At 46.5% G+C, this 22,339-nt stretch overlaps 1 protein-coding gene across 3 annotated transcripts in view; it reads left to right on the forward strand.

Moving 5' to 3' along the window:
* The window catches only part of SCMH1 (Scm polycomb group protein homolog 1), a 369,044-nt gene that overhangs the window by 100,309 nt on the left and 246,396 nt on the right, over nt 1-22,339 (forward strand). For all 3 annotated transcript variants that reach the window (XR_014978950.1, XM_085645667.1, XM_085645668.1), the window contains exon 7: nt 212-300. Coding sequence is in view for 2 of the 3 variants with exons in the window: in XM_085645667.1 (XP_085501793.1) it covers nt 212-300 (89 nt within the window). In the remaining variant the exon portion in view is untranslated. The remainder of the gene's footprint in view (nt 1-211; nt 301-22,339) is intronic.

The raw sequence follows: 22,339 nt of genomic DNA on the forward strand, positions 1-22,339 counted from the left end.
TTAGGTAAAAACAGTTTCTAACCATGTGTGTGTTTCAGTGTAATGCAAACACGTAGTACTTTTTTTGTTCAGGTAATAAATTAAACCACTTATGTATTTGATAAAGGTATCGGTAATCAAAAAGGCGGTTCATATTATCCGATGTTTTCAATTACTGTACAATGAAGATTCCATACTTCTTGATTTAAGTTGTCAATCTTGCTCTTCCCAGGGTTTCGGTTAAATGCCTCCTCCTGGCCGATGTTCCTTTTGAAGACTCTGAATGGGGTTGAGATGGCACCAGCTAAGATATTCCACAAGGTAATACGCTTCACCCTTCTGAAAACTGTACTTGCTCACACGTCTCTATATTCATGAATTCTAAGAAACAAATGGGGCCAGATATATTATTAACCAGGCCTCATCTCACCGGCTGTATTGGCACTGTATCTGAGATGCGACCTGGCTTTATCAGTCCTCCACATGGCAAAGAGCTTGCTTACAAGAATTTGTAAAAGTTCTCTTGTGATGAAAGTTGCAGCAGACCTCCGTCTTGCATTTGCCATTATTGCAGTCGCTCCTCCTGCAAGGGGTGTCATGGCTCAAATTGTGTCCGTTTGCGAATGGGACATCAGTAGGAAAAAAAGAAGTGCTACCGCTTTCTGCTTACAGCGATACCCACAGTTGTCATTTGCAGAGTGGAACATATCCCTGATGGACAGCCTCCAGTGTGTGAATGGCTATCTGCTGATAAATGTAGTGGGTAACCTTTCAGTGCCCTGCAACCACATGACTAGTCATAAAGCATAGGCACATCTTCTGGCAGATTGCAGGGATGGCACACCTTTTTAGATGCCTTATTTTCCTTTCTACTCTCAAGAAATTGCATGATTGACCTTGTAAACCGCAAATAAATTTGCCACTTGCAGTACTGTTCTAACACATTGCAATTAGGGTTTTCAGTCTCCCATCGTCCCAGCCTAATGGAGCATGCCTTGCAAACTTAGCTTTTTCTGATTTTCAAAAAATCACCCTAAATTATTTCTAAGGCAAGAAAGGTAGTGTAGCAGAGAATCTAAGGTCAATTGGAGCAGAGCACTTTTTCCGGTCACCGCAGGGAAGTTCCTAATCGTGCACCATCATAAACATCTGACTAGAGGAGAGATAGTTTTGTGTTCTAAGAAGCCAAGAAGTGGCCTGTTTGTGTCACCTATCACCTGACTCTTTCAACTGACTTTTTCAACTGATTGCTGTTTCATTAATGGTCTTTTCGTATCCATGAAAAGTGAGCTGAACAACTTGAATTTGCCTGGTCTATACACACAGTAGTAGCTTAAATGAGTGTTGATCAAAACCCAATGTGCTGTCCCCAATTGGTCTTAATGTTACTGATACTTACTGTCATCGGATTGTAAATTTAGATCTACAAGCAAAAGAATGAGAAAAAAAATGCACGTGTTTGCCTTTGTTTTTGCTGTGCCTTTTCAGCAACACAAAACTGGTGGTAACACATCAAAGAAGAGGCAGGATTCAGTAGTATTACAGAAATTCTTTTAATAAGCCTTCAAGGCAAAACCATGCAAAGACATGATTTCCGCACATTCTTTCTGTGAAAGAACATTATCGTACCACTGTAAATGATGCTTTAAGAAGTCAAGGTGTTAATCATCCTCAACATAATGAAAGTCATTAGCGTTGCATGCCTTTGTGCATGGTTATGTGGCGATTGGATAGTTCTTGAGGGAGCTATAGAGTTTATTTGCAGTCCAGTTTAATTCTAGTTGAAGTTTATTTTTCTAAGCTTAGATGTAATTATTTCTACTTGTTGCTTGACATTTGTCCGAGAAGGCATTTGCCACTTCGAGTGTTTATTTGTGCTCATAATCTGTTAGTAAGTTGATATCAGTCGCAAAGTTCAAGGAATCTTGAGTGGAGCATAGGTTTGCCTCCTTACTCCCCCCCCCCCCCCCTCCGTTAAACAGCTGTACAGATTTAAAGGTAACCTCCAGATTTTAGAATGCTTTGGTTGACCACATTACAATTGAAGAATGGTAGGGAGGAAAGTTAAGGAGATTGTCTGACTAGTCAAATTGTATTGCGATTTCACTGAAGGGTAATGTGGACAATAACAAAATATACTGGGCGATTTTAGAACTGAGTGTCAATGAAGTAGTCGTTTACTCAGATGACCTGATCTCTCTTACTGAGCGAATACAAAGAGACCTAGCGAAGTGTGTCATTACTTTGGGGAAACTACTCCCATGGTTCTGTTTCACGTAACCCTTTTTAATGGTGCTACTAGAGCTAGTTCAAATGGATTACATGTTTAAAATCTACTGAAGTTCACAAAGTGCTGGGGGATGGACTGAAACACAAGAAGCCGGCTTTCTTGGTTACAGGCACTCCTCTGATCATTGTGGATGCCTGTATTACCACCGCTTCCCGGTACGGGGACCCGCTTAGTTCAGGCTTCTAAAACCAGAGTTTCTTGCCCTTCTGCATGCCATCTGCCAGACTCAGTCTGTTAGAGTGGGACCTATGGGTCTCAAGACACATATAGAGGACCCACTTAAAACTGCCCTCACCCATCGGTGAGGAACATCACTCTCAGGCTCCACATTCTCTTCCAATCCTGCTTTTGACCTCATGCCTTCTTTGTCTTTCAGGACACAAGAAAATTCCTACTCCCAGTACATTTTAGTAAATTATTTGAGACCAGAAAGACAAAAAACCAATCAGTGGAACTGGATATATGCAATTTTAAAGATTTAAATGAAAGTAGCACCAAAAGGTGCAAAGCGCCAGCTCCTCGTGCTGGACCAGGACAAAGTCACCAGGCCAACCACGATGGAGCCCAGTCCGTGCACAGGACCAAATTTGGTCCTCTGAGGATTGAACCTTATGTCTTTGGTGGGCGGTTTGTGCAGCGTTACTTCGCGAGGCTTCACGTCATCGGTTGCGATAAAGCTATGAGCCAAGGCTTTGTGAGGCTTTGTGGCGAGGCACCACTTGGAGATCGGAAACACTTCAGGAGAGGCTAGCAGGGCTCAGGCGAGTCCAGTTGCAGCAGGTCAGCTGGGCAGTTGCAGGGAGGAGTCTGAAGCTTGTTGTGTCCCTGTAGCTCAGAAAAGGAGGTCAGTAAGCTGACACTTTGAGTTACTCAGCCTGGGATGAAGGTAGCAGATCCAGCCTTCCTTGTGAGACAGCAGGGCATGCCTTAGGCAGTAGGGTAATCCTCTGGCAGCTGGCCAGTCCTTATTTTGTACTATCCAGGAGTGTACAGAAGAGTGGGTCTGAGGGTCTTACTTTTATACTTTATGCCCCCTTTAAAATACGAGGAGATTCTGGAGTCCCCCCTCCACACACACACACACACACTCCCTCTCCCACACAGAGCTGTTTGGAAATTACTGCCTCTCTGTCCTGATCCCAGCCTGTCTGCAGGAACAATAGACTAGTGTGAAGTTCTTTGTGTGTGAGCTGAGAGAGCATCTTTGAAGTGCAAGTTGGGTTGTACATAGCTCTTTCCCCCCATCCGATCATGCCTTAGATGACCCATCCTACCAGCACCAAGGCCCTCTGTTGTGTGGCTTCCTGGAAAGAATACAGAAAGGCCTGTTGAATACTTCACATTGTCATGTCACCCAGGAAACAGGCAGCAGGCACCAAATGATTTGGGAAGGAAAATGCCAACTTTCTGAAAGTGGCATTTTTGGAATTTTGCCTTAAAATCTGGCTGCACCATTAAAGAGGGTTTAAAACTACAATTCATTTGAGTGTAAAAATGACATATCTACCTGTTACTAATAAAAAGTAATCCCTTATTTAATTTAATAAGGCAACCCAATGTTACCCTATGGGAGAGGTAGACCTCACCATAGTGAAAAGCGGGTTAGTGAGTTTTTCATTACCAGGACATGTAAAATTAAAAAATGCATGTCCACCTTTTCAAATGCAATGCACCCTGTCCTAGGGGCTGTTTAGAGCCTACCTTGGCTTATGTGTGTTTAAAAGGGAGTTTTAGGCTTGGCAAAATGTTTATTTTGCCAAGTTGAATTGGCAATTAAAAAATGCACACACAGACTGCAATGGTACACCTCAGACATGTTTTGAAGGGATACTTAAGTTGGTCCACAAAACGTGCTGCAGGCCCACTAGTAGCACTTAATTTACAGACCCAGGGTACTTGTAGTACCACTTTACTAGGGATATATAGGTAAATTAAGTGTGCCAATTGGGCACGAGCCAATTTTACAATGATTTAAGGAGAGAGTACATACACTTTGGCACTGGTTATTCCTAGAGTGAACAAAAGCAAATTCATCAAAACAGGAGAGGTGAAGGCAGAAAAGTTTGGGGGACTACCACCTAAGGATGTCCAATGTAACCCTGGGACTATATTTGAACTGAGTATAGATGAAGCAGTCTTTCACACAGATGAGCTCTCTGACTGAAGTAATACAAAGAGACCTAGCCAAGTGCGGCATTGCTTTGGAGAGACTACTCCCCTGCTTCTGTTTAATGTAATGTTTTTTATTGGAGACACTGGAGCAAGCTCAAATGGCTTACATGTTTAAATTCTACAGAAGTTCACAAAGTGCTGGGGAGTGGACTGAAAGACAAGAAGCCTGCTCTCTTGGTTACAGGCATCCCTCTGATCATTGTGGATGCCTGAATTACCACTGCTCCCCGGTTGAGAGACCCACTAAGGTCAAGCTTCTAAAACCAGAGTTTCTTGCTCTTCTGTATGCCATTTGGCTGACTCAGATCTGTTGGACTGGGACCCGTGGGCCCTTCGACACATATAGTGGAATCACCTAAAATGTCCCTCACCTATCTGTGAGAGAATCTACCTATGAGGAACATCACTCTTGGGCAAGCAATGATGACGCACTCCTGAATCTCGACATTCTCTTCCAATCCTGCCTTTGACATCATACCTCATTGTCTTTCAGGATGCCTTTTAGCTGGGCCTCTTCATGTCATGCACAGTGTTGTGGAGCCATTTTACTCCCCCCTAGGAGATCAGACTCTCTTTATCTCAGAGTATTTCTATTCACAGTTCAACATATACTATTCACAATACAGTTACAGATACCTGCAGATGTGGCATTAGCGCAGACTTTTGAAACCTTCCCTAAAACATGAAGAAACCGGTCATGTAGATGTAGTAAAATGGAGCTTCAGAACAGGGAGCAGCCTGTGGAAAGCAGCTTGTGGTAGTGGTTGCATCTTCTCTAGCTCTGGTGCCATCCTCAACTGGTTGCACACAAACAAGCTGTTCACGCCTTTTATGTACATTATGATTGTGGTTAAAGAATAATTTCAGTCGCAGTCTTCTTGGCTGTTCTCAGAAACACTAGTCAACAAATAGATGGCCATGGTACCAGCCCCCCTATGTCAACTCCACCATGCAGGGTAAGTTGACTGTGCTGTTAACAGCTTTTAGCATAGGCATCTTTCTAGAATATGCATGCTCAGTGCCTACAGACCAAGACTATACTTTACATCCACTCAACAAAGAGATTTCACTTTCATCTGAAACAAGTTCATGCTAATGCCGACGGTGTGATTTGCAGCCATATTTTGGGGAAAAAATTGAAAAAAGTAAGATTCCCCCACACACTCTCACAAGTATCTCACATTGCGCAGGCTTATATCGGAGATAAAGGTCAAGGATACGATTCAAGGACTATTGATGTGTAGTCTGGCCTGGCAGCTCTCCTCATCTTAGGATGCTTCGTATAGGGTACGGGCCATTTTGGTTGACAGAACAGGGCCTTTCTATCCTGCTCTGGGTCCTGAATCCGTGCAAGGCAGATGTGGTGATGTCTCTCAACAATTTCCCTCAATTTTACCGCGTGTACTTAGTTGTTTGAGGATGTCCCAGGCTTTGTGGCTTCTCAAATGGGCAAGCCCTCCAGTGTTTTCAGTAAGAGCCATCCAAGGTTTGCTAATGGGTCTTCTGTGACTCTGTGGTTCACAAAGAGAAAGAATCGAATGAACTGTTTCTTTTTTGCTATCTCTTTTTTATTAATTTTAACATACAAAGAACAAATATAAAACATGTGCAGTTGGGTGTCAGATGCCTCATAAATGGAATTACCACAGTGGATTCATACATTAATAATCAAACAGCTCAGTGTGAATGGCATATCTACACATATACCACGATTACTTTGCAAGCTTGCATTGAAGGCAGTCCATGAACTCCAAATTTAAAAGTATTTCTGGTGTACCTCACGAGCTTTATAGGCCAGTTCTTCCATTTTAGAATAGTAATCCATGGCCTCTAACTCATTCCATAAGTAAAGGGGCCCGCTTGTCCCTCCAGTGGTGCTCTATATCACTCTTCAACACCACAGATCCCTTAGCCACCAAAATGCAAACACTGCGAAGGCCACCCACGATATCCATCAGTCCCAGGAGGACAATCTTGCGGTCCATTCCAGCCTTTGACCAACATCTGTCCCAATCTTTCATTTACTGTTCTCATATTGGTGTCAATCACTGGACACTCCCATACAGTATGATAGAAATTGCCTGGTGCAGTGTTACATCGAAGGCAGTTAGGATTTGTCACCCAACCCATGCGCCAGAGTCATGTCAGGCAATAGTAAAACCTATATATGTAATTAAATTGAACAAATTGAAAACACAGAAATAGCCAGCACCCTAGAGGCCTTTTTAACTTAATTTCAATAGCCGTCCTCGAGGGCATCCGCATCCCCCCCTATGCTGCCCTAATCTTCAGAAGTAAGTCAGGAGAGTGTAATACTAGGGCTTATAGAGACTTGAAAGGGCCCCCCTTCGCTGTCATCCACTTATCAACTTAATCTCAAGAGCGCTATGTTTGGGGACCATCTTTAGGTTGTCTCAACATGAATACAGGGCGTGCCTCACCTGTAAATATTGGAAAAATTGTGATTTATGGAATTGGAGCTCCATTGCGAAGTTCCCAATTATCTAATATGGCAGCCCATTCATAGGTCTCCATGGATTAATATACCTATTAAGTCCCACCAGGAGAAACCAATAGTCTGCTAGTTTGTACCATGCCACAGGGGAGTTACCACAGATATTCTTTTCAACCATTTAATGTGTTTGAGCTCTGGTTTCCAGCACAGAATATGCAGTGTAGTCACTGGAGGTACAGAGTGGGAGGTGTGGGGGGCTTGGTGGGGTAAGGTGGTCGTGTGTCAGGGGTTGGTTTGTTGCCATACAATAAATTCTATAATCCCTAGTCGTGAACAGTTACATTTCGTGGATGGCAGTATAAAGAGTTAATGCTCTAAAACACAGAAAAAACTGGGAAGGAATTTTATTTTATATAATGCCCCGCAATCAACCGTTTTGTGAGGTGTAGTGGCCCACTCTATTTTGTCGTTTTTAGGTCTTGCCCTGTGCTGCAAGACGTATTACTATTTGGTAGATGACAACCAGCCCACATCATACCATTAGTTCCAAACTTTTGATTACTTAGCACCTGTAGGCTGCCCTTCCTTTCAAGTATTATCCTCCCTGGAGAACGTTTTTTTCCTCGTTTTTCTTCTTCCTTTTCTTTTTGCAGTTCCCTAATTTAATTTTTTTACAAGTATTTTAGTTTTATTCCTGGACATGCATTGTGCTTTCCTATGTTTATCACAGGCATGCGACTTCTTATTTATGTTGCTTTCTCCCTATCTGCCCTTTCTACTGACGCTTTAGTTACTTCCACCCAAAACTGTACTACTCTACAGCACTACAATCTACTCTGCGCCATCCACTCTGCACCACTCCACTCCACACAATGCCACTTTGTGCCAATCTACTCTATGCCACTCTACTCTATGCCACCCGTCATATCGACCCTCCATCAAATGCAGCCCTGACCCCAATCCATCCTGTGTGTAATCGCCCTTTTTCGGGACCAGTGAGGATTTCCACCAATTCACCCTGAGACCTGAAGCATCTCCATACATTTGCAGTATTTGCATGAGCCGGAGAATTGTGATGGCAGGCTGCTGTATGTACATAAAAGCATACTGGACACTCTGTCACTGCAACCAAGCTATACCTGGCTGATGAGCCCTGTCTAGGGCAAAACCAGTCCGGGGATGCTTGTGTTCCGGTTCAGGGAGGATCTGGCCTGCCAGTCCGGGCTGAACTGTTCCCATTGCAGCAGCCCATTTGCATATGGCTGCGTCCAAACTGAGGTGGCATAGTGTGGAAAATAACAGTGGGATGGATGCGGCCCTAAGTAATTACCAGTGTCTGAGATTAATTCAAGCTTTACATCCATCACCTTTTTGTATACTTTAACTGGACTTACAAAAGCATGTCTCTGCATACAAAGAGATTTTATCTTCATGGTCACGCCCTCAGCGTAACCTCCGTACACAGGTATTCACTCTTATCATTTCTGCCAGGGGTTCCAGGACAAATGTGAAAAGTAACAGAGAGACAGGGCAACCCTGACTGGTACCTCTTTGTATATGAAAGAAGCTTCTCTCATGGTATTGCTGGCTTGGGTTCTAGAACGCTGTATACTTTTTTAAATTGTGTGTGTGAATATTTTTTAAAAAAGAAAACAAACAAATCCTACTTACCCTTGTGGCCCGATCTGATCTTCCTTGCCCCGGTCCGTCACGGCTTGCTAGTGCCGATTGTACGGAGGGCAGGAAGTAGGAAACCGCGCTTCTGGTCTCCCGGTGGCTGGACCAGGTCTGCGGTCTAGTGTGGAGGCGGGCGGGGCCCATTTAGGTGAATGCTTGGGAGGACGTGCAGCGGTTCAATTGCAGACGGTGGCAGAGTCTGTGAGGTACCGCTTCTCTCATGGTATTGCTGGCTTGGGTTCTAGAACGCTGTATACTTTTTAAAATTGTGTGTGAGAATATTTAAAAGAAAACAAACAAAGCCTACTTACCCTTGTGGTACGATCTGATCTTCCTTGCCCCGGTCCGTCACGGCTTGCTAGTGCCGATTGTACGGAGTGCAGGAAGTAGGAAACAGCGCTTCCGGTCTCCCGGTGGCTGGCCCAGGTCTGCGGTCTAGTGTGGAGGCGGGCGGGGCCTATTTAGGTGCATGCTTGGGAGGACGCGCAGCGGACACGCGCTGCGGGCGTGCGGAAGGCGCGCCTAAGGCAAGCCCGTCTGCGCCCGTCCGCATCCTGCCGGGGCCTGGGGCCAGAACCCCTGCCCGTCCTCCAATCATTCTCAGTTATACCCCTGAGGAACTGCGTTCGCTGCGCCCCCCTGTAACGGATGTATGTGCGCATAGCATACGGTCCGATTTCAAGGCACAAAAATGCGCTCACTGCCCCTTCTCACTGGCTAACAAACAGGGAGACACTATAAAGGAACAGAATTTCCTAATAATATTAGTCAACTTAGATCCCTTACTAAACACAAACTTGAGCTATTCGATCTCCTCATGGATAGTAAGTCAGATATTATGCTGCTGACGGAGACATGGCTGTCTGAGGACTCTGCCCCTGATATCCTAGAGGCACTCCCCCTAAACTATGGGATTCTAAGATTGGACCGCCCCATTAATAGAGGGGGCGGGATTGCACTGATCCATAAACTCACAATTGAATGTGCCCTGGAAAGAGTGACCATAGAGGCCTGTGAGGCGGGTCTCTTTACAATCGGGGCCGACAGCTCCCTTGTTATCAAGGGCTTGCTGATATATCGTCCTCCTGGCCCAATCCTACAGTTTGCCAATAATCTTAGAGAACAGGTCATTCAATTAGCTCTACAGTATGCTAAGGTACTGGTGCTGGGTGACCTTAACCTTCATTTCGATGATAGGGATAATGCCCCTGTACAAGAGCTTTGTCAGGAGATGGCCGCGCTCAATCTAATGCTCCAATCTACTCTCCCTACCCATCAGTTGGGTCACTTGTTAGACCCCATCTTTGCCAACTGGGAAGGAATCAGGGTGGACGCTCCGATCCCGGTTCCATGGTCAGACCACTATCTGGTTCCCTTTAGTTTTATGATTCTAAAACCCCCTACTGTGCTTAAATCAGGTAAACCCCAGAGAAAGTGGGCCAGCTTCTCGGCTACTAAGTTTAATCAGGCCATACTGCTGAGAGGTCCCCTAGGGGGGAGTGATGTGGAAGCTGCCTGCAATGCCTTAACACACCGCATCAATGAGGCACTTGATAAGGTAGTACCCTGGGCATCCAATGCTCCGAGGAGACAAAGTAGATCTGCTCCCTGGTTTAATGAAGAACTGAAGGTCGCTAAATCCTCCTGAAAACGTCTGGAACGTAGCTGGAGAGTAGACTTTTCCAAAGATAGGAAACTATCCTATAAGTCTAGTCTTAAGAACTACCACTCTCTTATAAGGAAGACACAAGCTGCCTATTATAACACCAAAATTGAACTAGCAGAGAACTCCTCTAGAGAGCTGTTCATGATCTTTAAAGAACTATCGTCGCTGGATAGAATCTCTCCCCCTAATAGGGATTCAGCTGAGGCATGCAACAGGATAGCGGAATTCTTTTCCGAGAAGGTGGACTCTCCCCCTAATAGGGATTCAGCTGAGGCATGCGACAGGATAGCGGAATTCTTTTCCGAGAAGGTGGAGAGAATTTACTCAACCTTTCCGGAGGCGGCTCGTAATGGGAAGTCTGCTTTGCCGAGAGTTGGTATTATGAATGAGGTATCCTGTCTTTCGGGCTTTAGTCTTCCATCCTTGAGAGACTTTCGAGCTTTAGCCCTGAACATTAAGTCAGGCTCCCCGAAAGATCTCATGAAACCTAGAAACATGAAGGACAGTATGGACATTTTGGCGCCCTACTTTAGACACCTCATTCAACACTCGTTCACTACAGGCATAGTTCCCCGAGAGTGGAAACAGGCTGTGGTTGTGCCCATAAAACCCGGGATTAGCTATAGTCAGCCGGAAAATCTGCGGCCAATCTCACTTCTACCTTTTATCGTCAAAATTGCGGAAAAGGTGGTCAACGACCAACTTATGAGGCACGTGAATCAGAATAACTTGCTGTACCCCACGCAGTCGGGTTTTCGGGCGACATACTCCACAGAGTCGGCTCTGCTCCTTTCTACTGAAACCATCCGCAGACTGGTCGATGCAGGTCAGTCGGTTCCGCTGATCCTGCTTGACCTTAGTGCTGCGTTCGACACTGTGGCCCACCCCATTCTGCTGCAGCACCTTAAGGAAGGTGGATTGGCCAATCTGGCACTGAAATGGCTAAGCTCCTTCCCTCGGGATAGGAGTTTCCAAGTAGCCCAAGGACCGTTCTATTCCAAGAACATCAGGATGGAGCAGGGAGTCCCCCAGGGATCTATATTGAGCCCTACGCTCTTCAATCTTTATATGGCACCCATGTCCGATAACATCAAAAAATACGGCATCAGTGTCGTGTCCTATGCAGATGACACGCAGCTTGTGGTATCTCTATCCCAATCTCGTGATGAGGATGCCTCCAACTTTTCACTGTGCCTCCAAGAACTTGCCGGTTGGATGGAGAACAACTGCCTTAAATTGAACGGGGATAAAACCGAGGTACTGATTGTGGGTAGACATACCAAACTATGGTCTCCTAAATGGTGGCCACAGACCTTGGGCCCTATCCCTGCCCCTAAGGAGCAGGTGAAGAACTTGGGAATGTGGTTAGATTCTAAGCTCTCATTTGACCACCATTCCAGGACGGTTGCCCCCACTCATGATCACTTCTTAGCCACCACAGCCCGGCATCTATGGGAGGCAGCGGCCTCACGGAACCATGTACTGCCGTTATGGTGGAGAGTGTGGCTGCCTCCCACAGCGTGTAGGTGCCCCAGAGTTAACTAATTCAGTGGAATCAAGGGGCCTAGATCTCTGTTGACAATAGCTTCTTGCAGATCTAAGAAGGCATTTCTTTGGACCTGTGGGTTGTTAAAGCGACTCTCGATTCTGGTGATAATCGTTCCTTGCCCTGTGCCCTTTCCTTACCTCCCTACTTCCACCCAGATCGTTGCCACTAGACAGCATGTGGATTGGTTATGTGTTCTACACATCACTGATGGCTGTTTTCACATCCTGATCTAGCACCCTGATGGGGGTTTCCTAGGACTGTATGTATGAAAATATGCACACCACATACTGCCAAGGATAAATGTTAAAACTTATGAAAATCAATACACAGCATTTTTTTATGGGGGTTTCCTAGGTTTGAGGCCAGAGGCAGACGTTTTCACTAGGAATTACTGCTGTTTGGGCTGAACTCAGAGCTGCGGTTGTATTTGGCTCATTCCTGCAGCTACACTGTATCCATATTTACTCCTAGCTGGCCAACTTGCTGGTAAGGGTTTCTTCCCACTATTCACCCTTCCTTTAATCTCAGCACTGCTCTGTGACATAGTGGTGACACTCAGTATGAAGAATCAACCTTTGATCTGGTTTCAGAGCCTCTGTTTTAGTGGAGCCCATCCGGACAAAGGGCAGAAAGTTTCTCCTCTCCAGGGCTCCATTGGCCGGATGCATCAAAGGGTTTTGCCCATTCTGTGTCGATGGGAAAATCTGTTCATGCATATGTCCCCATGAATCTTCGTATTCTGTGGGCCTCTTTGGGACCAGTGCTTTATACGAACATTCTGAGATTTAAAACAGTATTTCTTATGCTTAAGGCCTCTTTTCAACTTTAAGTTTCAGTGAGAAATCAATTAGTAACACCATACCTCACAGAAGTAATATATAATTGTACACAATAAAGTCATACAGAGAGTGCATCATCGTGCTAAATGCACAGCATACATAAAATAACATGTGAAAACAGCAAGAAATTTGCATATCTATAGACATAGAGGAAAACTACCAGAGAAGCTTCACAACCATAGGCGTCTGACCACTCGGAATGGTGTCATGGTACCCCCAGTAAATGGTACATCTACCCATCATCTATCTCTATTAACCATCTCCACAACACATTGTTACTACCAATAGCACATATCGTTCTGATAACACCTAACTTGCCATGATGGGCCTCCCCAGGCACAAAGTCACCTTACACTTTGCCAGCAACAGCGCATTAGCTGTCAATCTACATACTGGTGTTGGAATTTCCCTAACCTAATCCTACATCGCCAGTAGCAGGGTGTGGAGCTGCACATAATCTGGCATAATTGAAAGTTCAATAAACATAATTTGCTAGTTCAGCTTTTTGAATGAGCACTACAATTAGAACAGTATTAATTCCCCTCCTTGGATGCCCACACCTTTTAAATGGAGTGATAACATCTGGTCCAAATAATTTTATATCCAATGGCTTACAGTAGAGTCTGTAAAGGAATTTGAAATCAAGCAGTCTTTTAATTGACTCCTCCTTTATTTGCATAACGCTGAAGAATCATTGTTTATCTGTCACTCTGGATTCCAGATCCCCCTTAGTCATTATGGCTAGCCCTTAGACCTTTCACTGGCTTCAAACACGAATAGGGTTATAAATGCTAGTCAGGATTGCTTATCACTTATGAAAGTAGCTCAAAAGCCTGGTGTTCCACAGGAAAAGAAGGGCAGCAAGCCTTGACATTTTCTTGCATCTGGAAAAACAGAAATACATCCAGTTCTGTGGCGTCTCAGAAGGCTTTAAATTGTGGTATTATCAGAAACATGTTTCTGTTCAATACGTCTAACTGCAGATTCCTCACCGTGTGAGTTTCCCCAGGTGCTAGACTGGATCCGGAAACCTCAGAAGCGGTCATCCTGCACTAACGCTGTTCCAATCGAGAAGTGACAAACGGATATGCATGTAAGCGCCTCCCATGTGCGCTGGTGTCAGTTCCTTTCTTTCTGCACCTTCCTTTCTTTCCGCTCCTTCTTTCTTCACTTTCTGAAGAGATTTCTTCCAAATTTTCCAGTGTTTTGGTATGCCACCGCCTGAAACAACAGGGTTTAAATGTTGTAGAGACTGTCCCAAGCAGATGTATGTGACAGACCCCCATGAGGTGTGCCTCTGGTGCTTGAGTTTGACGCTCGACACTAAGGCCTGCAAACACTGCGCTCGCATGAATCAAAAAGCCATCTGAAAATGTGAAGGGAAGCTCTATGTAGTGAAATACTGGAAGCAGGAGCACAGATCCAATCCCGCTACTGAAGTTATTCCCAAGGTAGATTTTCTTGGCGGTCAAAATCTTCAGGTAAGACCAAAAAAACATAAGAAGTCTAAGTGGGTCTTGGCCTTTCTCGCCACCCTCATTCTTCAGATGGTGCGAGGGGGTCACCGTGTCTCCAGGTCTTGCTCCTGTGCCACGGAGAAGCTGATTCCGTACTTGATCCCAATTCTTCCTGAAGTCCTGGGTCTATTGGCAATGCCTCAGGAGGTCAAAGCCCTTCAAGAGGCCATGCTGCAAGTATCCACAGGAAACCACAGTCCAGTTACCACTGGTGGCTTTGCCCTTGGCACTATCTGTGCTCCTTGAACCTGTTCTGGGTTCTACACTGGGAACAAAATCCATGTCGGTCCTTCAATGCTTTTTGGTGTCTGACTCCGAGTTGGATTTGTTTTGAACCAGGCGAGGTCCAGACACGATTCAACAACAGCGCAGCCATTACACCAACTCTTAGGCTCGGGCTCTGATCAGAGCCACCCATATGGAGATGACAGTGGTGGGGATGGGGAATGATACCTGCTGTTCATGGCTGGCCACAAGTATTTTCAGTTTGCCATGCTCACTTCCAGCCACACCAGTGCTCTTCGGGTATTCATAAAGGTGATGGCGGTGGTCCATGTCCATGTCCATCTTCAAAGGTCAGGGTCCCAGTCTTTCCCTACCTTGACAACGGGCTGTAAAAGGTGAGCATGCCACAATTAGTGAGGAACCACCTCCAGATGTCATCATTGGGCCTCTCAATCAACCTTCCGAACTCGCACCTGACTCCTCCACAGAGGCTTTTGTTTATCTGAGCCATCCTGGATTAGATGAACCTTCGAGCCTTTCCTCCAATGAGTCCAGGACATTCGGGTCATGTCCTGATGCTTCAGTCTCAGTCATGGGTCTCCGTGAGGGTGGCTCTGAGGCTTCCTTGCCCCACTAGCTGCCTGCATCCTACTAATTATCATGACAAACAGCACATGAGAGCTTTGCAGTGCAATCTGACGTCTCAGTTGGCCCTCCACCAAGGAAACCTGTCAGATTTCATTTAAGTGTTGGAAGAGACTTAAAAAAATCTGCAGTGGTGGCTATTTGACTGCAGTTGGAGCAGTGGCACATCCTTCGCCTTCCCCAGCCAGAGTTGATGGATCTGTTGCTACTGGATGGTACTGGGTTGTGGAAGTCATCGGGGAGAGAAGGAGATCAAAGGACTCTGTTCGCCGGCAGAGACCTGGCTGCACATAAGTCTGTGGGAGTTGGGTGCAATTCGCTTGATGTTGAAGGCCTGCCTGCCTTCCATCAAGGGACGGCGGGTGCAGGGTCTCACAGACATTACCACAACCATGTGGTACTACAACAAGCACGACTGGGTGAGTCCTGTCCAAGAGGCCCTGCACCTCTAGTGGTGACAGAATTGTCAGCGGGTTTCCCTAGTGGCAGGATCTTTAAGTACCAGGGCGGATAAGCTCAGCTGGTGGTGCCCAGCGGATCATGAAAGGCATTTACACCGAGATGTGAGACAGGGCATCTTCCTACAATTGAAAGAACCCTGGCTAGATCGCTTCACAACTGCTAAAAACATCCAGTGTCAGCACTTTTGCAGGCTGGATCTCTGCCGGAGATGTATTCTGCCCAGAGGTGAGCACGGGTCTCCTGTTTGCCTTCCCTCTGCTACCTGTCCTGCTCCAGTTTTAAAAAAAATCAGGAACGACTGGGCCCAAGTCATTCTAGTGGCTCCAGAATGACCTTCCTCCCAAGGTAGTTGAGAACATTTTGGCAGCCATGTGCCCTTTCACAAAATCTTTATATGCTGGTCGCTTTGACAAGTTTGTGGGTTTGAGCGGAACCCTCCTGTTGGTCCTGTGGCAAGAAAAACTGTCAGATGTGTTGTTGTTTGCTTTGTTTTTGACCCACCAAAGTTATGTTATGTTATATTGATTTGTATAGTGCACTATCAGAGAGGGTATCCCGGCGCTGGGGCAGGTTTGTAGGTTTGTGGTCCTCAAGGTGCTTATATGAAGAGCAAGGTCTCCAGCTTCTTGCGCAAATCAAGAAGTGAGGAGGAGGCTCTGCTGTGTTGAGGGAGTTTTTTCCATGTCTTGGATGGGTTGTAGGGAAATAAGCAACCTTCAGTTTTCCTTTTGCGGATGCAGTGAGTGTGTGCGAGTGAGGCAGAGCATAGATGTCTAGTGGGTTGGTGAAAGTGTATGCGGGTTTTCAGATTTTCTAGACCTGTGTTGTGTAGGGCTTGGGATGTGTGCGCAAGAAGTTTGAATTGGCTGTGCTTTTGAATGGGAAGCCTGTGACGTTTCCTGAGGTGCTGTGTGATGTGGGTGTGGGTATGTCAAGGGAGGTTGAGTATGAGTCTTGCAGCGGTGTTCTGGGTGGTCTGAAGTCTGTGTAGGAGTTGTTTGGAGATTCCGGTGTAGAGAGTGTTGCTTTAATCCAACCTGCTGGTAATGAGTGCTTGCGTGATGGTACGTTTGGTGGTCTGAGGCAAAAAGTTGAAGATTTTTCGCAACATGCTTAGGATGTGGAAGCAGGGGGGGCACACTGTGTTGTCTTGTTGAGCTTGTCATCTAGGATGATCCCTATATTTCTTGTGTTGTCTGTGGGTGTGGCTGCTGCTCCTAGCTCCGACGGCCACTAGGTTGAGTACTCTGGGGAAGTCTTGTTACCGAAGACCAGTACTTCCGTCTTGTCAGAGTTGAACTTCAGGCAGTTGGTTTGCATCCAGTCTGCTACCATGGTCGTGCAGTTGGTGAAGTTGGTTCTGCAAGTGGTTGTTTTGTCCATCTGGGAGAGGATGAGTAGGGTGTCATAGGCGTAGGAGATGGCAGTGATGTCTTGTGATCGGATGATGTTGGCGAGCGGTGTCATGTATACGTTGAAAAAGGTGAGGCTGATGGACGATCCCTATGGGACTCCGCATATCAATTTCTTGGTCTCTGATGAGACACCATCAAGACCATGAACACCATCCATCCCGGCTCACCATCAGACCCCTGCCCCCACCACATCTTCAACAAAGCGAGCTCCATCATCGCACCCCAACTCCGTAAGATGTTCAACAGCTCATTCGACACCGCCACCTTCCTGGAAGGCTGGAAACACGCAGAGATCAACGCTCTACTCAAGAAACCCAAGGCCGACCGAAAGGACCTCAAGAACTTCTGGCCCATCTCCCTGCTCCCATTCCTGGCGAAAGTCATCGAGAAGATCGTCAACAGACAACTGACCTAATTCCTCGAAGAGAACAACACCCTGGACTCCTCCCAATCCGGATTCCGCAGCAACCACAGCACCAAAACCGCCCTCATCTCCGCCACCGAAGACATCAAGGCCCTGCTGGACAACGGCGAAACAGCGGCCCTCATCCTCCTGGACCTCTCAGCTGCCTTCTACCACCGCACCCTGCGCACACTCCTCTACAACACGGGGATCCGCACAAAGCCCTGGACTGGATCACCTCCTTTCTCATCGACAGAACCCAGAGAGGCCGCCTCCCTCCATTCCGATCCAAAGCCATCAAGATCACCTGCGGCGTACCCCAAGGATCATCCCTCAGCCCGACCCTCTTCAACGTCTACATGACACCGCTCGCCAACATCGTCCGATCGCACAACCTCAACATAGTCTCCTACGCCGATGACACCCAGCTGATCCACTCCGTCACCAAAGACCCCGCCACCGCCAAAACCAACTTCCACGCAGGGGTGAGGGTCATCGCCGAATGGATGAAGAGCAGTCGCCTGAAACTGAACTCGGACAAGACAGAGGTCCTCATCCTCGGCTCCACTCCTTCTGCCTGGGATGACTTCTGGTGGCCAGAGGAACTGCGCCGACACCCACCGACAACGCACGCAACCTGGGGTTCATCCTGGATTTTTCTCTGTCAGTGACTCAACAAGTCCACGCCGTCTCCCCCTCCTGCTTCAACACCCTCCGCGTGCTTTGCAAGATCTACAGATGGATCCCCACTGAAAACAGAAGAACGGTCACCCAGGCCCTCGTCACCAGCAGACTATGGCAACGCCCTCTACGCGGGAACCACGGCCAAACTCCAAAAGAGACTCAAATGCATACAAAACGCCTCCGCACGCCTCATCCTCGACATCCCCTGCCACAGCCACATCACTGCCCACCTGAAGGACCTGCACTGGCTTCCCGTCCTCACCCACGCTCACAAAGCACTCCACGACGCTGGACCAGCATACCTCAACAACCGACTCACCTTCTACACCCCCAACCGCCAGCTCCGCTCCGCTGACCTCGCCCTCGCCACCGTCCCACGCATCTGCCGAACAACCACCAGCGGCAGATCCTTCTCCCAACTCGCCACCAAGACACGGAACACCCTCCCCATCCACCTACGACAGACCCCGGACCTGCTGACCTTCAGGAGACTCCTCAAGACCTGGCTGTTTGATCAGTAGCTGCTCCCCCCCCCCCCCCGCCACAGTGCCTTGAGACCCTCACAGGTGAGTAGCCCACTCTACAAATGTTTGATTGATTGATTGATTGATTGATTGATGTGAAGGGTGGCAGCCTGACACTTTGAGTTCTTCTCATGAGGAAGGAACAGATCCATTTTAGAGTGGATTCTTGTATGCCAATCTTGTGGAGTCTTCTGATGAGGGTTTTATGGGAGACCGTGTATTGCTCTGGGTGCAGATAAGGGTTGCCCACGGCTCTTTTGGAGTCTTTATGTTTGCAGGCCCAACCGTTCAAAACATTGGATGTGATGCATTTCCTAAAATGTTTACAGACCTATGTTTCCTCCTAAGCCCTTTATGAGACCAGAGTGCAATTTGAGGAACCTTTGGTTAGATAGAGTATCCAGCAGAAATGGCTTTACCAAAGGTAAGTAACTTGTTCTTGTTACCCAGCTGATAAAACAAAATCTAGTTAACTGTGAATTGTTTTTTGATTCTTATGTTAAGGGTAAAAAAGGATTGTCAATCATAGTAAGTACTTGGCAAGGATACGTATGAATTTCAGATGTGTTCCTTTGGTAGTGTGTGGGGAGGTGTGGTCATGCAAGCAAAATGTTCAGCAGGAATGCTGAAGCGATATCTTCTTTTACCTTACCGTTAGGCAAATTTGGTTCTGAGTGATATCAGTAGGTATCGTAATGTGCCTGAGCTGCATGAAAATAAAATTGAATGTCAGGAACAGAAAACACTTGGCTGCTACACTGCAAAAGCAGTGTCTCCTAGCTAAAGCCCAGTAGTTTACTCACCCACAGCGGCTTGAGAATTAGAGCCTCCACACAGGGCCTGTGGTAAGGCAGGTGAAATATTCAAGAGGAGGAATAGCAACCTTGAAAACACCATCATCTTATTTCCAGCTACTCTCCCAGACAGCAATAGTGGCACAGTGATCCAGGTTCCACCTGAGATTTGAGCTTGCTTAGTAGTACCATATAATTATCCAGCATTATCAGCTCCCTTTCCAGATGAAGTCTGCTAATGTAGTGGGAATTCACCCTTATATTGTACTGTATCTGGTGTCCGCAAACCTCTCACCACCGATTTTATGGCAGTTTAGTTGGAGTTCAGAAAAGCGACCATAGAGTATAATCTCCTGTGTAACTGGTATCATGTTAGCATTCAGTTCTCTGATGACTGACAGGATGTCATCAAATATCGAAAGAGGAAAGTTTTTCTACACTGTAATATCAAACCCTCATGTGAGTGGAATGTGTTAAGGGCACATGCCAGGATCTCCAGTGCAGTCACAAAGAGTAAGTGAAAGAGAGGGCAGCCTTCATGTATGCTCTCTGTTCACCCATGATTTACTATTCTATTTGGATTTTCTCCCCAGTACAGGTTTGACATAGAGTGGCGAGCATCAAGCTCCATTCTTGTAAACCCTAAGCCCTTTTTATGTCCAAAAAGGCCACAGACACTTCCAGTTCAGGACACAGTTGTTGAAGTAGTGCAAATAGTGTGCAGAGATGATGTGAAGCTGAACACTGTAAGATAACACCTGCTTGATCTTGCAGAACACTGTCTGGCAGTAATGGAAGCAGTCTCCTCGTTATTAGTTTGGCTAGTCACTTGTCTGTATTTGTGAGGGCTAGAGCTCTCCGGGACTCACATGGAAAGGCTAATTTACCCGGTCTTAGTAGTTTATTAGTATGAACCTTCCATTATGCAGGGGGATGGAAACCCCTTTCCACATGCATTTCCAGCAAGAGTGGTGCCAGAACATCAATCTGTTCTTTATGAAAGTCAACATCTGCACCTGGAGCTTTACCCTAGGCATGTCTTTGACAGTAGGTTTATTTACCACCAAAGTTACATGTTGCATGAGTACTTCCCTGTCTGCATATAGCTAGCTGGCACGGCTGTGGGGAGTAAGTTGCCCCTTGTTTCATGATACATAAAAAAGCTGTGTTGTTATCTTTGTGGACATTGACCCCTGTGAATTTCAGCACTGCATGGACAGCCTTGAACGTCAATAGAATTGTCTTCAGCTCCAACACATTTATGTGAAAGTATATATGTAAAATAACCACAAGGCATAAATGGTTAGTTGCCCACCATGTTTATCATACCTGTATGCTGAAGAATCAGTTGTGGCTAATAGCGTCGCAAAGGACACCGTACCGAGAGGTTGGGAAATACTCACTATTCCTAGGAGAGCTGACCTATCCCCTCCCCCGGCCTTGAGGCTTTACAATTCGTGTTCCATGGAAATGCTGCTCGCCTCTCCTATCCTCCAGAGAGGTGCAATTCACAGTTTGAAGACCTCTGCTCCCTCTGGTGCTGGGACTGGCTTTATGGCTTGCAAGGGAAGGGCTTCTCTACCTCCTGCAAAAGTCTTTGGATGCCAGCTCAGCAACACAGGCCTGGGTGGCAGAGGCCCTGTTTAGTGTAGAGCATAGCTTTTCTTTACCACTGAGATGTCTTTGTTGATCTGCCTTTAGAGGAGGGAAATACAGTTACTAGTGTGTAGTATGCCTCCTGAGATGGTGCAGATTGAGGTGGCTTTTCCATGAGAAATTCATTTGGACTACGGTGCTTTGGCTGAGGGTGAAAGCGGGTTATTCTTTCACATGAAGCGTCTCTTTCCCTCCTGTCTGCATGCTGAGGAATAAGAAAATCCAGCTAGGTCCTATGGCAAAAGGACTCCCTAGCCTTGAAAAAGTGTAATGTTGTCTCTGGACGGCATAACAGATTTGGTCTAGCTTGTGCCGCTTCGAAACAGCAAGAACTGTACTAGAATTGCAGGCAACTGCAATGCGGCAGCAGGAGCTCTAATGGGTCTTTAGTCGAAGAGGTCTTCATCTTCATCCTCAGAGACTCCAGGAAGGAGTCTGAAGAGAATATCAAGGGCTGCCCAGGAGCCATTAGAAAGTGGACAGGCTCCTGAAAGCAACGGTTGCACCAAGGGATTGGTGACCAGTGCTGCTCTGCTAAGTAATCCTGGGCATGGTGCTCACCTGCGGTCATTGCGATTTCTCAACAGAACCAGTGTGAATGAGCTTCCTTGCTTGTTCAGTCTTCAGGGGTTAGGGCTTCCCAGTGCCTTTTGTGCTTTAGACTGCAATCTGTGTGCCTGAATAGTGTCCTGTGCCCTTCTTGTCTTTCTGTGCACAGGCTAACTGCTGTCAGGCTGAGCAGCATTCAACTCCTCAGCATTTGCCTGCAGAGCATTGGAGCTAGGCTCAGCTGCAGGAATGCAGTTGGAGGAGCTAGGAGAGTGGTGTTTCCTTTGAGACTGCAACAAAGTCAGCCCAAAGGAGGCACTGAGCTCGACTCCCTAGTACAAGTTACCAGAGGGTTTGAAATTAAACATACACAAACCTTGGAGGGACTAGAGAATGAGCCTTCCTTCGCTCTTCCAACCAGACTATAGACTTCACTGCACGAGAAGGACAGATCCCCAGCTGCTCCATTAGAGGACTAGGAATATGGAGAGTAAAGACAGTGAAAAGGGAGAAAGAAACCTACTGGAAACCCCAAAGGGTTAAGACTGCCCTCAGCCACTTAATAGTAGTATGCTTCATAATAGGGCAGCTAACACACACTGGCGCGGACCAACACTCAGGGTAGAGCGCTTGTTTTTTTATAGAAAAGAAAAGCATATTTTCAAAAAACGATCCCTATTGCAGAAAGAAAGATGTTTAAAACTGTCTAAGTGGGTGCCCCATATTAATTTATTATAGGCCCCCCTTGACAGGGATAAAAATATAAATATGGGTATATAGGGGGAGCTTCCTCTCCATTACCCTATCTGCCTGTACCGACTTGTTTCAGCTATTGCCA

This window comes from Triturus cristatus, chromosome 3_1, assembly GCF_964204655.1.
Source record: "Triturus cristatus chromosome 3_1, aTriCri1.1, whole genome shotgun sequence".
Classification (NCBI taxonomy): Eukaryota; Metazoa; Chordata; class Amphibia; order Caudata; family Salamandridae; genus Triturus; species Triturus cristatus.